The sequence below is a fragment of the Sceloporus occidentalis genome, unplaced genomic scaffold, assembly GCF_023333645.1.
Source record: "Sceloporus occidentalis isolate IW3139 unplaced genomic scaffold, rSceOcc1.0.p SCAF_83, whole genome shotgun sequence".
Taxonomy (NCBI): Eukaryota; Metazoa; Chordata; class Lepidosauria; order Squamata; family Phrynosomatidae; genus Sceloporus; species Sceloporus occidentalis.
In genome coordinates, this window is record NW_028317063.1 from 3,701,147 (window position 1) to 3,718,718 (window position 17,572).

The 17,572-nt window shown below is 37.5% G+C and overlaps 1 protein-coding gene across 3 annotated transcripts in view; it reads left to right on the forward strand.

Annotated features, from left to right (window-relative positions):
* The window catches only part of LOC149285198 (formin-like protein 2), an 87,286-nt gene that overhangs the window by 67,939 nt on the left and 1,775 nt on the right, over nucleotides 1-17,572 (forward strand). The window contains exons 10-27 of one of the 3 annotated variants that reach the window (XM_089495684.1): nucleotides 2,263-2,337; nucleotides 2,813-2,923; nucleotides 3,631-3,780; nucleotides 5,027-5,128; nucleotides 5,664-5,931; nucleotides 5,962-6,021; nucleotides 6,259-6,447; nucleotides 8,006-8,130; nucleotides 8,357-8,559; nucleotides 10,006-10,240; nucleotides 10,549-10,617; nucleotides 10,715-10,795; nucleotides 11,206-11,335; nucleotides 11,980-12,143; nucleotides 12,476-12,577; nucleotides 13,042-13,140; nucleotides 13,801-13,924; nucleotides 15,642-15,733. In XM_089495684.1, the coding sequence (XP_089351810.1) occupies nucleotides 2,263-2,337; nucleotides 2,813-2,923; nucleotides 3,631-3,780; nucleotides 5,027-5,128; nucleotides 5,664-5,931; nucleotides 5,962-6,021; nucleotides 6,259-6,447; nucleotides 8,006-8,130; nucleotides 8,357-8,559; nucleotides 10,006-10,240; nucleotides 10,549-10,617; nucleotides 10,715-10,795; nucleotides 11,206-11,335; nucleotides 11,980-12,143; nucleotides 12,476-12,577; nucleotides 13,042-13,140; nucleotides 13,801-13,924; nucleotides 15,642-15,733 (2,379 nt within the window). Of the gene's footprint in view, nucleotides 1-2,262; nucleotides 2,338-2,812; nucleotides 2,924-3,630; nucleotides 3,781-5,026; nucleotides 5,129-5,663; nucleotides 6,022-6,258; nucleotides 6,448-8,005; nucleotides 8,131-8,356; nucleotides 8,560-10,005; nucleotides 10,241-10,548; nucleotides 10,618-10,714; nucleotides 10,796-11,205; nucleotides 11,336-11,979; nucleotides 12,144-12,475; nucleotides 12,578-13,041; nucleotides 13,141-13,800; nucleotides 13,925-15,641; nucleotides 15,734-17,572 lie in introns of those variants that run through there. The other 2 variants (XM_089495683.1, XM_089495682.1) reach the window with 2 other exon arrangements.

Below are 17,572 nucleotides of genomic sequence, written 5' to 3' on the forward strand. Positions count from 1 at the left end.
ATTTCATCTCATCTCGGAAGGCTGCATTGCGCGTTATTATGGGTTACGCTGTTTTTGATTTCTGTCCGTTTATTCTGATAAATACATAGATTGAAGTTAAAGCTTTGTGATAGAAGTAATTGATAATTATTTCTTAGCCTTGCAGGCTGGTACTTTGTGTTTTGAAGTTTGCATCAAAGTGCCTTTGAAGTGTGCTTTGTTCTGCATATCAGTGAGATGCATTGCAGCACAAAGCACCATCTTAACACTTTGTGTGCCAGTCTCACCCCAACTTGACTTGCCTACTGACTTTAGGAATTCAAAAGATACACATTTATGAAGCAATCCTTTAGGGAAACTCTCTAAATGAGTTGACCTCGAGATTCTTATACGTTATTTCACTTAAAAATTAACTCTGTACATGTTGCCAAGAGCCCAATTTGCTGTTGGAATTGTCCGGTGGCCCAGTGTCTCCCACTGCTCCCTCACTACCTTTATCGCTGGTCAAGTGGCTGATGTAATTCAGTAGCAAATTTTGGGTTGCTGGGCTTAATGAGATGAGTCTAGTATCTCGTACAGCCCTTTAACATATACTCATCTAACGTGAGTATGTGTGAAGTCACGTACCTTAAGGAGAAGCTGCTGCTCCAGAGCTGCAGTGTACTGCGCCTTCCTCAGTCTGATTCTTTTACCTGGTCTTGCCATCCTGAAGCAGCCAATCAGTGACAACAAAGCCCCTCCAACTGTTGCGGGGGGGGGGGCGCAAATGCATAGGCTTTAGCCCAAAATATTTTTGGAACCTAGCAACACCCTTGGCAATCAAACAGACTGCTAGCCCTATACTGACGTAATCATATCATATATCATATAAATATATATATAAATAAATATATATACTGTATATGATTTTTGTGAATCATATTACATTGTATCCGCTGTTGGACACAGTGTTTCTGTGGTTTATTCCCGCATATACACGATTTCATATAAAATGTTAAGACACATTTACGAATCACATGCCAAATCAGATCCATTTAATCCAATATTATTCTGGCTTCCATACGGCTTTAAAAACCTCCTGTATCAATGGAAATATTGTTTGGAAAATTTAAGTGGCTTGTTGACACAAATTGTTTGGACTAGAAGGTCTCCGACGGTTCCTTCTATAACTTAATTAACCCAATTTGCATGAAACACCTCTCATCTCTATGGCAACCGAAAGAAAAGTCACTAGGGATTATTTATTTCACAGTTGCTTTATTAAAATAACAAAATGTGTTTGGGAGAAAACGCTTCCGTTCAGTGTGTGTGTGTTCAGAATGTTTGCTTAGTTGGGCGATATAGTGCCAGGCAGTTAAGGGGTTAAATTTGCTTCCACGTTCTGGAAACAAATTCTGGCGAAATGAATAGATATGGATGCTATTGTTTGGAAACACTTAAACATACAGATAGTAAATGAGAAATGGATGTTACTGTTTATCCCAAAGCATTATCAAAGTCATAAGATCACGGCTGACGTGGAGTACACTGCCAGAGCTTTGTGGCTTTTACTTAATATTTCCAAATTCCGAGAAAATATAGGCTCAAAATAATAATAATAATAATAATATCATTATTAACAATACTATTAATAATACACTTTATACAAATAATAATAATAATAATAATAATAATAAAAAACAAAATAATAATACTATTGTTATCATTATTATTAACAATACTAATAATAATACACATTATACAAATAATAATAATAATCCAATTTAAGTCGTTGGATGTATCATGAATTGGACCTTTATGGTTCCAGTTGGACCCTTGTGAAACCCTGCGCTTCGCCCCGGTAAACTGTGTATTTTTGGGAAATTATTGTAGATCTGTTAAAAGTGAGAAAATACAAACCAGGCTATTCATTTGCGGAGCCTTCTGTGTGAGTAAACATGGCAATCACGTGTTTGAATCACGCTTCTGTGACTTAACCCAAGCGCGTGTTCTGCATAGGAGGTAACGTGTTTCTGTAATGTGAACGCACTGTAATAAAATGCTATAGTGCTTTACTCACTTAAGGTCAAAGAGACATAATGACCGTGGCGTTTATATATGTATAAATTAGATATTAGGTATTATAGAGACATATCAGTTACAAAAGACACCTCCATCCAGTACATAAATCAATACCAACTCCGCATATGAGATCATTAAAGGACATTTGACAATGAAAATTAAGGACAAAAAAAACAGCTTCTTTTAGTAGCTTTTCAAGCTTTTCTCTCTCTTTGTCATCAGGTTTGTGGCGAAAAACAGCGTTTTGAAAAGCTCATGGAGCATTTCAGGAACGAAGACAACAACATAGATTTTATGGTGAGTAGGGGCCGCATTCGTATGTAGTCACGTTGATTAAGTGAGAAGGTTGGTTACCTCCGCAGAGTTGCGTGTATAATTATTCATGAATTCTAGCAAAATAGCTCCAAAAAATGGAAGAAGTGTGTTTATTATCACTGTTCAGAACCCTCTGGCACCACATGTGTTTTTGAGCTACACCTTCTGTGATTACCAGCCAGCTATGGACTTGCTGAGGATTGTGAGAGTGGCGCCTCACATACAGAACGTACAAGGTGACACGGCATTATCAACAAAGTCGAACTAAGAAAAAATGGTAAAAATAGTAGAAGGGAGGGAATTCCAAAAAACAAGGACCCCCTAATAAAATCTTTTAGTCAGGAGTAGGAGGTGTGGATGGCACGGGGGAGGATTGTATACACGAGGGGTGCTTTTCTGCTCGCTTTGCATGTTCTGTTATTAGGAACAGGGTAAAACTCACTCCGTTTGGTTGCAGGTGGCATGCATGCAGTTTATTAACATTGTAGTCCATTCAGTAGAAGACATGAATTTCAGAGTTCATCTTCAGTTTGAATTTACCAAATTAGCCCTGGATGAATATTTGGATGTAAGTAGTATTTTTTATTTTTATTATTATTATTATTGTTATTATTATTGTTGGGATTTTTAATGGTGGTTACGTATGGCTCAGCACTGTGAGAATTGTAGCTCATGGCTTTTGGAACGTCAGGCATCACTGATTCCAAGAAGGATCAACTAATTTGCCAATATGTCTACACGTTACAGCGGAGTTTATTTTTAAGTCTTAGTGGATCAAAAGTGGCTCCGCTGCATTCATTAGCCTTCTTGAAATTCACTTAACTGTCCTAAATATTCTGTTAACTTTACTTCCTGAGTTTCCCGTGTTTAATTTATTTCTATTATAAATTTACATTTAACAGATTCGTAGATTTTAAAATGATATTTCTTGACCAGATAATGTTTTGATGTAAAATAAATAAATAATTAAATAACACCTATTCATTGGATTTACTGGTCTTACTGTGCATTTTTTGTCTTTCTTTATGTATTTGAAAGAGAATAAAAATGATCAATGTTTCTGTAGTGTACACGGATCAACGCAATATAAACACACCACCGAAAAATGTACTTTATCTAAGAAATAGTCCGACCCTGTTTGTGTTTTAGTTATTTTTTTAATATTTGCATCTTGATGGTATACTTGCATAATGTATACTGTACATTTCCACATATATCCACTGCATTTCCGGCCTGATGCGCTCAGTATAGCGATCATAAATGTTTAAATTTCAGAAACTGAAGCACACAGAAAGCGACAAGCTACAAGTTCAGATCCAAGCCTATCTAGATAATGTGTTTGATGTGGGAGCTCTTCTGGAGGATGCCGAGACCAAAAATGCAGCCTTGGAAAGAGTCGAAGAACTGGAAGAAAATATTTCTCACGTAAGCAGAATGTCTACGTCAACATCCCAGTAATGCACACACGTGTCCCCCGTAGATTACATGTTTTCTGCTGAAGTGTAAAGTGTTCCATCATTTCAAACACAATTCTTGGGGTGTATTTAATCTGGACTATATTGTTATATTTGTGAAATCATTTTGATGTGTGTAAAGGTGTGTAATTGTCATCTCCTTAGTTTGTTTTGTTGCTGATAAACAATAAGAAGATCTATAAAACTAATCAAAAGTAACTTTTAAGAGTGCCTTTGTGTATAAATCTAATGTATCGGCAATTTGTAAGGTGATATGGACCTTTTATAGACCATTTAAGGCCCAAAAATCATGTGGGACGTAGCCAATTCCCCAAAAGAGATTAAACCAACCCGTTTTTTTCAATGCAAAACATAAAATGATTCCCTTCCAAAAAAACTAGAGACTCCGATGACAAGAAGGTCAAGAAGGTCGAGTTCAAGGGAGGTCTCTCGATTTGCTAGCCTGGAGACAATCCAAGACTGGTACCTGTGATGAAATGTCATAGATAGAGGGCTAGGTCATTGCACAGATGGCGAAGGCCCAAAATAATAGGGTTTAGAAAGGAAGACTAACAAGAGTACAAAAGAATAAGTAGTAAAACACCTTCCTTGAACGGGCAAAGCAACCTCTGCACAAGGTTTACAATGAAGGTGAACGGGACTGAGAATCCTTCTTGGTACCAATGCATGTCTCCAAAGGATACCCGCACGGAACGCGAGACACGAGATTCCATAGCGTTATATTGAGTTATATAGATATTGACTGTACAGCTGCACTTGGAGAGGAGCTCACTGTACTTGGGTTGATAGCACGTTCCTCCAGAGTTCACCGTCTCTGGTAAACAATTGGCACCGAACCGCCAGTCCGGTGATATCATCTCAGTTGTTAAGGTGATACAATGGAACATTTTATGACTTATTTCATTTTAACATCTTACTTTGCCACAGAACAGAGAACAAAGCTGACCTTACAATATATTAATATATATTTAATAAGGTTGCACACTTTGGTAAGGGGGAAAATCATCTAAATAGTGCAACGCTTTTAATCTGAGACGTGATGTATCAAGAATCTCATCATCTGGTTGCCTTCTCTGCAAGGACGACCCTGATAGACATATTCTGTGGAAATAAACTACATAATTCATAACATTGTGCCTCCTTTCACATACCTACAAATTATCTACAAATAGTGAATAACCTGTCTTATTTTACAGTTGTCGGAAAAGCTGCAAGACACAGAAAATGAAGCTATGTCAAAAATCGTAGAACTGGAAAAGCAGCTTATGCAGAGACATAAAGAACTGGAACTGGCGAGAGTACGTGTGTCTGTAGAATTATGGCATATCTGTAATATATGATACTTTTCTTTGTTATATCTCCGCCTGTAACTCGTAATCTAATATGCGCGTGGATATGATTCTTCAGGCAGAACTAAGGCAGCACCAGCGCTGGAACTCAAGCTGTCATACAGCCCTCGTGTTCTTACAGCTCACTTGCTATTAATAAGCTATACCATCTGTATCTGCAATATTAACATATATTAGTCTCAAATGTTAATTCTTAATGTTATTTACATATAAAAACTATAAAAATGAACCACTGGTGTAATGAACAACTAAATTCCTTAGTGATCCCACCTTTTGGAGTGGTTTATAGATGACATTTTTTACTGTAAGGACACATGATACGACTAAGAGGCTAAGGAGGAAATGTTGATAGAACCACTCAAGGAGTAGACAAGAGAGACGTGGCTTCCCATGTTTATTTTGTTACATTGTTATCAATATTGTGTTATTTGTTGGTCCCACTGGTGTTCTTACGTGTTGTCTTTGTGTTTTGATCTTTTTGTAGGAAGTTTGTAAAGATGCCAATACACAGGTGAACACGTTAAGAAAAATGGTTAAGGAGAAGGAAGAAGCAATACAGAGACAGTCTACTCTGGAGAGGAAGATCCATGAATTAGAAAAGCAAGGCACAATAAAAATCCAAAAGAAGGGGGATGGAGATATTTCCATTATGCCACTGGTAACCTCAGGAACTGTGCCGCCAGGTACAGAGGTGACGTCTGGAACAGCTTCTGGTGTTAATATCTCAGTTTGTGGACTTCCGGCACCAGGCGGTGCTTCGAGTACGTCAGGAGTTTCCGAAGGTGTATCTTCAGGCACTCTGCCGCCACCTCCACCTCCATTACCTTCTGGATCTGGGACAGGTAAGAAATATATTCCTGGGATGTGTATATTATTTACCTGTCGGTAGACTTGGGACATCTAATTTTAATTAGACGAAATATCCACCTGGTCAAATCTTGGCTTTTGGTAACTTAAGGTATTAAACATATGAGGATGAATAAGACCTGTAGATAATACTTATCTTGCTCTGTTGGATTTACACCAAATTTGGAAACCAGGATGTGCTAACCTTGTAAAACATTAATGTTTTTTTGCAGTGCAAAATGGTCCCAGTTCAACACCAACCCAGCCACCACCGCCTCCACCACCTCCACCTCCTCCACCCCCACCTCCTCTTCCAGGTCCAACTGCAGAGCCCCCAATTCCTCCACCCCCTCCTCCGCCAGGTGCTCCCCCTCTCCCAGGAACAGCTTCACCCACGGTCATCTTCAACTCAGGACTTGCAGGTACTATCGAGTCCAACATCGTCTGGCTATGGAAAGCTTTCGGCTATCTGTTGGGTTAAGGAGTTCATTTGAGGGCAAATAAAATGCGCAACCAGCTGCTTTGTTTCATTCAAGTGATATTGAGATAGAACCTTGAACTTCAGTGACCTCAACTTTAGTTATTTGTTGCCAACATTATTGCATATCCTTGCAGGAAGTAGGTGGAACTGAGTCAGCTTGTTAGAACTTCATATTGCACTCCTATAAAAGCTGATAGCCTTTCCTGTGAGTAAGAATACAACTTGTAGATACGTGTGAACAGTTCTATGACATAGTAAGGTAAAGAACATAAGTTATTATCTGTGCCGGACAGGCCGTTGCGTGGTTATCATGAGATATCAGCAGGCATGATTTTAGTTTAGCATTGCCCAGCTGAACATGCTTGAGAACTGAGGCGATCATAATTAAAAGAGCTCATTTTAACACTTTTTATTGTGCCAAATACAGGTATTTTTTTTAATAATAACAGAATTTTAGAAATTGTACAACTTAAGTAGGATGATGGACCTGGTGGCTTGGTTTATATACCTTTTATTAAGCCAGATGTCTCACTTTACCTAAAGCCTACGTTTTTCAGTTCAGTAAACCAAGTAAAGCTATGCAATAGATTTATAGATTAAAATACGCTAAATTAGAAACCTGCATTTATGTAAATAATGTATATAATGGGACAGGCCATCTGTACTTTGTGTTGTCAGGCTCTGCATGCTTAATTCTGCCATATTGTTAACTTTTTGATTGTTGTTGGTTCATGTAGCCTCTGTAGTAATGGAGGGGGTACTTCAGGACAGTCAATAATTTCATAATGGCCCAATGAGTCAGATCTTGGCTACTTCGGAATAAAACTCCTTACTTTTAAAGCAAATACCTCCAAAACAGTTACATGGATTGACAAACCCAAAGCACAAGATAGAATTAGTGACATTAGAAACAGTGAAGGTTCTATTTTAATTGGCGTCATGCACTCTCATGCTACTTTAATTGGAGTGATTTTGCATTATCGTTGATGTTTGTTTGAATTAATATGTAAATAACAATGATTCTTTCTTTGTTTTTGTGCTTCCGCTAAAGATGGCCCCATCAAACTTTTCTGTAGGTTTTCCTTGTTCTGTGTTTTTGTTTTTATGCGTGTCCAGATTATTATTTTTTTGTTTGGTAGTCAAACCTGTGCTCAATGCAAACCCCTTTCATTCACTCTTTTACCGCATCATTTAGTGCAGGGTGCCAAGCAAGTATCAGCTTCAACGAGTCTTTCTACAGCCAATGTCCTCTTGTAAAAAATACATAGTTCTGCCCATATATGCTGTTTAAAAAGCTGTGATAATTGTACATAGCTTTCCAAATATCACACAAAAAAACAAAATAGAGAAATTACAATTATTCGTTTTTTTTATCTGTTTGTTTCTTTTTATTCTTCTTACTCTTTTTTTTGCATGCTATGTTTTTAGTATTTAGTTTTATCTGTTTGAAAAAAAAAAAAGCTCTTTGCATTCATACTTTTGATTTTAAAACCATCCAGCCGTGAAAATTAAGAAGCCGATCAAGACGAAATTCCGAATGCCGGTGTTCAACTGGGTCGCCTTGAAGCCCAACCAGATCAACGGAACCGTGTTTAACGAAATCGACGATGAAAGGATATTGGAGGTACTTTGTTTGTTTTGCACATTTTTTTTTATTGTAAAATCAGGTAATTTGTTAATCACAAACAATGTAGTGGAAAAAAGGGAAAATATACTTTAGAAAATAGAAATAATTCTGACCAATTATGCTCTCAGATTTTTTTTATAACAATACATAATAAAATATATTATAAAATCTGTTAATTCTGTGATATTCTTTAAAAAAAAAAAAGGATTTTTTTTCACTTTAGGATTTAAATGTTGATGAATTTGAAGAGATTTTCAAGACAAAAGCCCAAGGACCATCTATTGACGTCGCTTCCACAAAGCAAAAGGTCGCGCCCAAAGGGTCTAATAAAGTGACGCTACTGGAAGCAAACAGAGCAAAAAATCTCGCCATCACCCTGAGAAAAGCTGGCAAGACGGCGGACGAGATCTGCAGAGCTATTCAGCTGTAAGTACAATGCCTGGCCATGGAAATAATGCTTATTATCTTGCAGGCTCTTTATAGAACCCATGGAATATATGTAAACATGCCTTTTATAAATGTAATTTTATCCTCTCCATACCTAATCAATCTAAAATTACCTAATATCAACTTTTTATAACAACATATTTCCACTTCACTGTTTTTTTATTACTATTATAAGATTAAAAATGTTTTTAAAACTATTGTGCTGTTTTTAAAACAGTTCTAGGTTTTGCATGATTCCTTAATATACTGCCTGTGCTAAATAAAAATAGAGTACCTTGGTCTTAATTACCCAGTCAGACACTTTGACTTATGAAACTCAATGGAGCAACAGACTTCATTAGCATTGCCATAAAGAGTCAGCTCGGTGTGGTGTTTGAGCATAAAAGTCACCCAAAATATCACAGGCAGCAATAGCAGCTTTCAGGTCTGCAGAAAAAAATCCCCCCAAAAATGAGATAAAACCAGGTTTTTGTCAATTCTAACCTACATTACTGTACACAGTGCTGGAATTTATGCTCAAGGAGAAAAATATTGGGAATCTCATGGGACTTAACAGACTTTTCTTTTCTGTTCTTCGCACTCCAGGCTGCGGATATTCTCAAATATAGATGAATCGCCGTAGTCTCGCTGTTATAAGAGAGGACGGTTCAAAAATCAATAATTCTTCTCCTTAACACTCAATTCTGCCCGACGTCTGATATTTTCATTGTTTCAGCAAAACAATGGGGAAAAGCTTAGTTTACCTTAGAATCTCCCGTTGTTTTAAAGGTTTACCTTGTATTTGTATCAAAGTAGCCATGAATTTACATGACCGATTTGCAGGCTGATAAACATATAAAATTAGGTTTTTACAATAAAAAAAAACCTAATTATTTTGCTTGAAATGTCAATAAGCAAATGATTATTTATGTAGAGCCAACCTTCTTCCGGTTTGGCGCGCCACTTACAATGTCCCAAGCTGCACTTTTCCAAAAGTTGAAGGAGTGCTAGGCAGACATCTTGTTTTGAAACAAAAGATCCCAGAACTCCCAGTTTTTAGCCGATACTCAGCAGCATATATGTAGATTTCTTGCCTGCTTCATGATGTCTCCCTGTCCAGTAACGTCTGATGCATCTTGAGGAGCACACATGGACCTCTACCACGGCTGCAGAAAAAGTCCTGGAAATACATCTCCAGACAGGTTGTCCTCAAAATAAATCCCCACGCTGGTAATCGGCATGCGCTGGTGGGAAATAGTGGACCATTGCAAAATGTGGAGGAACCAGTAACATTCCTTTGGTTTCCTTGGTGATTGCTCCTCATTGATAACTCCAACCCAGCCCCAAAAACAGAGGAAATAATGCATACATTAAACAATATGTTTATGGCACACTTCTGTTCAGCCATCTTCTCAGTTTGTCATAATTCCTCCTTTTATTTTATAGATTTGATCTGAAAACTTTGCCGGTGGATTTTGTTGAGTGTTTAATGAGGTTTATGCCTACGGAGGGTGAAGTGAAAGTCCTCAGGCAATATGAGCGAGAGAAGAAACCTCTGGACAATTTGACCAATGAAGACCGATTTATGCTCCAGTTTAGCAAGATAGAAAGATTGATGCAAAAAATGACCATTATGGCATTCATCGGGAACTTCTCAGAGAGCGTTCAGATGTTGACACCAGTAAGTTAAATATATGTTCAACAATGTTGGGAAGGCAGTCATAAAATGTCATTGGTGCCTAATCTTATAATTTTTATCATATTAAATATAAAGCGCAGCTTTGGCCTTATCGAGCCATGATCTGGAGGATGTAGTGGCTTCAACAAGACATTTAAATACAATATATTTGAAGGATATTCCTTTTAGCTCTAATTGAACGATAGCTTCCATCAAAATAATTGCTCTTTAAAGTTTTAAAGTTTGTTAGAGTTTTATGTTCTCCTTTTTATTTAATAGAAATCTATTAACGTTTTTTTCTGTAACTGTAGCAACTTCATGCAATAATCGCTGCGTCGGTTTCAATTAAGTCATCTCAAAAGCTCAAGAAAATACTGGAGGTAAGTACTTGCATGTTTATTGTACGATGGGTGGCAGGGAATGTCAGTTATACTTCGATGTGGCAGATAACACTATTCTCATATTATTTCATTGTAGATAATATTGGCCCTCGGAAACTACATGAACAGCAGTAAGCGGGGTGCTGTCTACGGATTTAAGCTTCAGAGTCTGGACTTGGTAAGGACTTTTCCGACTACTAAAGGATTATCACCAAATTTACAAGTGTGAAAACGCAATAAAGCATTTAACCCTTTGCATGATTCTCCCGATGCACTGCTTGGATTCTTAATCCTTTACCATGGGGGTTCTTCTTTCTGTACATTAGAATCACAAGCCTACCTTCTAGGGATATCGTAATATCGCACCAGTATCGGTTTCTGTTATCGCGATATGCTGCCGTAAGAAGCCAGTGGGGTCATTGACTTGTTACAGATGGGGGTAGATGCGTCTTAACACTGATAGCTGGGAGAACTTGAAAGAGTTAAAGCTGATAGCTAAGAAGGGCAGAGGAAGCTTGGCAAAAATAATACCCAAGGAGACGGATATTTGCAAACAATACATGAGCTTTCTTGTATATTATCTTCCAGCTTTTGGATACCAAGTCCACGGACAGAAAACAAACGCTCTTGCACTATATTTCCAACGTAGTACGAGAAAAATATTCACAAGTAGCACTTTTCTACAACGAGCTTCATTACGTGGAGAAAGCCGCAGCAGGTAATATCTTTATTATTTTTATTTTGACAATGATAGATATATTTCCATCAAAACACCACGTTACTAAAGTAGAATTTAGAATAGTAGTAGCTTGGGACAGTTGAGTCTCGGTTGAGGGACTGGGCTGGTAACCCTAGGTTGGAATGAACAGATTCTTCATTTCTGAGCTTTGTATTTACTTAAATGCACAGTCTAGTCCCCCCCCAAAAAAGTTATTTCATTATTGGAGATTAGAAAATGAGATTGTCTCATTTTCCTTTTTCTCGTGGAAGCCTCTACTAAAGCATGAAGCATTCTTACAACTGATGGAAAAGAAAGTACGTCCTTCTGTCTGCCGGCCAACACTAAACCAGTATAAAGTTAAAGACACGGACCCCACTGTCTGAGTCCTGCTACTGTTTTCTGTTTTCAATCACTTTTAAAGTGTATTCCATGCCATGTGATACACTCAATAACACACATTCTAATAATAATAAGACAAACACACCAGGATCGTGTAGCTTCAGCACCACCAACTGGTAAAGGGGGGTATTGCAGTTACTACAATAAAAAGAAAAAAACAGCATGTAATAAAATGTAATTATATACTGTGATGTGTTGGCTAATTTTTGTGAACTGGTTTCCTTTTTTTAAATGTTTTACAGTTTCTCTGGAAAATGTCCTCTTGGATGTAAAGGAGTTGCAGAGAGGAATGGACCTGACGAAACGGGAATTCACAATGCACGACCACAATATCATGTTGAAAGAATTCATTCAAAATAATGAAGGGAGGCTCAAAAAATTGCAAGACGATGCAAAAATTTCCCAGGTACTTTCGGTTGGAATTTTTTTAATGGGCAATTTTATCCAAGGAGAGTCTGAAAATGTGTATCCAGACTTTATATGAAGATGGGTTACATGGCTGTCACCTGTAACAGATGTGTTTAAGCAGACAAACATCCACACCACAAAAAGATGACTAGCATTCAGTGTCTATCAAAACCTCAGCTCTATAGGAGAACCAACACAGAATGACTGTATTACAAAGGACACGTGTGTGTAAATACATGCTTGTCTATCTGTTTAAAGCCTCGGTCGAGCTAGGGATATCATCCTGAAAACTTGGCTTCTAGAGCTGTAGCCACTCTGTTTTTCTTGCAGGATGCCTTTGATGATGCAGTGAAGTATTTTGGCGAAAATCCCAAAACCACTCCACCATCAGTTTTCTTTCCAGTTTTCGTCAGATTTGTGAAAGCTTATAAGGTTGGTGAAAGCTCGTTTTTTCTCTAAATGGATGAATTGATAAATAGATAGATAGATAGATAGATAGACAGACAGACCATTCTAGTCTTGTCATACCCCTTGAATATGTATATGTATGGTATGAAGCGCTGGGTAAATTGTTGGCGCTATATAAATAAAAGATGATAATAATAATAATAGCTGTAAATATATTATATGTTACTGACAATAAAACCACATAGGCCAAAAACATAGCGCTGCGATTGTCTACAGGCTCATGGAACCATTGGATGCAGCAGTGCTATTCCATAGATGGTACATTGTCATATACCCCACGTGCACCTAATCTACCCCTTAAGTACAGACTGAGATGAGCGCTGCTCATGTTTTTGTAAATGTTTACATGTACAGAGTCATCCTGCGTTATGACTTGCGTTTGGCTTTTAACATGGTATAACTTCGTCGCTGTATTTTTCATGTCACAGGCAGCCGACGAGGAGAACGAGCAGAGGAAAAAACAGGAACAAGCTCTAATGGAAAAACTCCTTGAACAAGAGGCCATGATGGAGCAACAGGACCAAAAGGTTGTCCATCTATTGACATTGTTTATATATTCTGTGTAACACCACAATCGAGGGCATGCTCTGTAGCTTTAGTTTGAACATTTAAGTCACCGCATTTTCTTTTACTTCCGTAAGACGTGGCAGGTTTCCCCTGTGCATTTCCTCCAGCACTGGATCATTTTTGTTTTGTACATGCTACTTTATTGTTGGGTCATCTGGCGGGCTCAGTAGGGCGCTGAGCTTGAAAGGAATCAACTCTTCACATTAGGAAAGATGGTCTCTCAGCTGGGGTGCATATACATCTTGTGCATCCTTTGGTATAATAGAGGAGGCATAGATAGCAATTTAGATGAGAATGTATTAACCCCTTAATGACAAAGCCTGTACATTTCCAGGCTCACAATACATTGTTCTTAATGGGTTTAAGGACAACCGATTGTCTTTAAGGGGTTTATTCTCTCTCTCTCTCTATATATATATATTAGTCTGTTAATACCTAGAGTAACTTTAAGGGTACGTAGAACACGAGGGTATCACAGGGCATCTAGTTGTGTGGGAGTCCTATAGTCATATGGTTGCCATGATTTACATGGCTTCGCTTTCATTACTTGCCCCTCTTGCATTTGGAGAGCTCTTGATTCATGCAGATATTGCTATATTCTCCTTTTTCTGCTCTTTCAGTCTCCTTCACATAAATCCAAGAGGCAGCAGCAAGAGTTAATTGCGGAACTAAGAAGGCGACAAGTTAAAGATAACCGGCATGTCTACGAGGGGAAGGATGGAGCCATCGAAGACATTATCACAGGTAAGAGCATCGGTCTCAGAGCTAACATTTTACACGACCTATACACTGAACATATGTCTGAAAAATGTATATAGAAGATTAAAAAGGAACAGGACACATTCCCACCAAGCAAAGGGCCATGTGTATTGCTCGGGACATTGAAAGATTAATAAATATTGCACAAAACCTCCGATTTTAAAAGGATTTCAGCTTCTTTAGTATGCAGCGGGTAAGCTACTGCCGCCTCAGTGCGGATCTATTGCCACATGGGGAAAAGGTACCCCCCCAGGTACTAACTTCTACAATAAGCAGCATTTCCTAGAACAGGGAAGCTTTAGAGCTCACATTATAGATGGAAACGTCTATGACTTTTATGTTTATATTCTGGCAGACACATTTTAGCGCTTGATACATTGACATTGTGGCTGGGTAGGATGATTTGTTCCGTCATATATAGGTAACATTTCATGTATAGTTCCAATGTGCCATATGATATATAGGGTAATAAAGTTACCTACCGCCACCAATGCATGACTCTCGTGCACCACGCCAGCTTTGTCCGTACACCAAGGCCTTGCCGCCATCTAGACTTTTTTTCCCAGCCCCACTTCGTTACTGAACTAGAACTTACCGAGCAAACTTACTCACCCTAACGCAAACGCCGACTCTGCCTGCTGGCTAATCAGGACTGCTTTCTAATGCCAAACTTGCTTTTGTCGGGTTAACTAACAAGAAGTTTTTCAAATGGACATTCACTGGCAGACATGCCTATTACAGAAAAAAAAACACAAAGTGCCATAACTAGTAAGAAAAAATAAAAAAAATAAAAAAAAAAATCAGAATATACCAAAACAAAATAATAAATAATTTCATATTTTACCCAATTATTTTAAGCCACTAAATATGTGCAGTGATTATTTATTGATTTTGCTCCAATTATTTTATATATCACACGGAGTATAAATCTTTTTTTGCAGTATATATAGCATATGCACTAATAACTGGAAATATTAAGAGAATAAAAACTAGACATATGAGAGAAGGGGGAGAAGGACACATGCTCCTTACAACAAATTCTGTATACCATTTGTGTTCCATTCATGAGAAAAGTTGTGTTAGTAAACAATTGCGTTCCGCAGCTAATGACAACTGTTTCTGAATGTGCCGTTTCGGAGAACCCCGATACCCGCTGCTTTTCTCTTGCTAGTAACCAAGATTTGCATTTACTGTGGTGGCTTTAAATATGTTTTATTACATTTAATAATATATTTCAGCTAAATATAACATTGCATACCTGTTTACAGACCTACTGAGTTTTTATTACATTCTTCACTATATATATATATATATATATAATACCAATAATCACTATTTTGCCATTAAGAAAAAAAGTTTTAATGGTTAATATGAAGAGTGATGCCAATTGAAAAACAAAAGTGCAAAAAAAATAAGAAATATATTCAGGTTTTACAAAGAAATAATTACAAAAATCATAACAAATATGTAAATGAGTAAAGACCATTAAACAGTTTCAAAATAAATATTGATCTGTTCATCTACAATTATTGAATAAATGTTCCAGAATTAGCTTTTATTATTTTTATTGATTTTTTTATTTTATTCAAAAATGTTTAAAGCCAACCTGAAGTAACCAGAGCACTAACAATGTACTAATTGGGTAGATCCCTGCTTCTTATGGTATTCTCTTTGTCTTGTCTGGCTGTTATTTTCTACGCAGTGCTGAAGACAGTGCCATTTACCGCCCGAACGGCCAAGCGCAGCTCCCGGTTTTTCTGCGACCCAGTTCTCACTGAGGAATTCCATTACTAAAATATTACTCTTTCACACCCGATGCTCTTAAACAAAAGGTTTCCGTAGGTCTTCCAAATATTTCTCCATCTTCAGCGACCACCACAGAGTGGATTAAGTTGCCTGCTGTCCTCATGGGACCTCTCGTTGCATGCCGTCGCATAGACATCCCACCACCTTCCCTCATCCACCTCGTATCCGCGGGTTCTGCATGAGACATTTGGCCATCCTCATATCCGTAGCATCATAAATATAATATTTTATGTCATATATCTCATTTATGATACATTATGTACGGTTCATAAAATACTTTAGATTGTTCCACTAAGCCTTGGGGTGTCAACAGGATTAGTAAAGAGGTGGAAAACTCTCCACGGCGATGTTGACCACGGAAATTGGATTACTAGCCTTTTCCAACCCCATGACGGGGTTTTATTTTTAATAAACCTGTGACACTAAAAGGATTTAAAGGATCAATTTAGAAGAAGGTTTTTTATACTCATACTCCATTGTTCATCATCTCATTTTAAATGCCTTCCTTTATCTTCCAACTGACACCTGCATGGTTGCTTTTGGCATGAAAAAGCTGAATTCTGAGCATGGATTTCGTGTTTCACCCAAAAGGTCCTTTTTTTTTTCAGTTCCAAGACAATGTGGTTTCTTTTACAATTCCTCTAAAATAAATTTACGACATCCTGACCTGATTGCGGGATTTATGCTATTCGCGCCATGTAGATAACGATTTCCGCTGGATTCAGGAATAATAGATTCCTTGCTAAAATTATTATTTTAGGTAGCTTTTGATTAACCTGCTCAAGCAGGTAAAGATAGCAAATGTAATGTAGAAATAGCTAAATTCTATTTTCATTTAGAATCTATATTAACTACAACCAATGTAACTAGTTCTGCATATGTGTTAATCATTACCTATATCCGTGGGATAAGGTTGATTTTAAGCTTTTAGTACTCATATTCCCAGTAATGGTCAGAAACTGTAAGTGAATATCAGTTATCACAAACATAGTAAAAATATTATATTAATCAATGAATAATCTGTTGATTAAAGATTTTTTGGTAACCTAGCCATTTTAAAGCTACAGAGTTTTCCGACAGTTTAGGGGTGCGGATAATTAAAATTATTAAAGTCCGTGTAATGTTCTCATTGGACAATTATCTATCATTAAAGACAGTAATGGATTGTAATGGAACTGGAAAAAAATATTCACTTTTACAAACCACTGCTATTTAACAGTGACTGTTTACCCCACTTATCAAATAAAAACACACAACAAACCTACAATACGGAAAGCACTTTGCGCCAAATCTAGAATATTTTTCATTTTGACCCCTGCCGTATTGCAGCGTTTGGTGAGTTTTTTTGTACTTTTTCAGTTTTTTCTAATTTTGTATGGGTTATTTAGGAAGGCATCTTTGTAGACTCAGTGAAATGTCTTTTGAATAATCATCTTTGTTTCGTGTTAATTGCTGTATTAATTATCTTTCTGGGGCCAATCTTCAAAGCAGCTTGCCTTCATAATCTATAAATTGTTTTAGCGGATAATAAAAACTCTTGATGTGTTACAGAGGGTGGCCATCTTGTCCCCTCCCTCGCAGAGCCTAACTCCTCCCCCTGCTAGCCTCCAACTTCCTGTCTCTCTTCCTGCTCAAATGCCTAACACAGCCTAGGAACCGATTGTCGAGCTCAGATACCCTTCAATCCCAAACCATACTCTTTATTTTATTTATTTAACCATCATTTTGTGTTTTTTTTCCCGTTTAGCCCTAAAGAAGAATAATATCACTAAATTTCCAAATGTTCACTCGAGGGTAAGGAATTCTTCTAGCACACCGGTGGTGGAG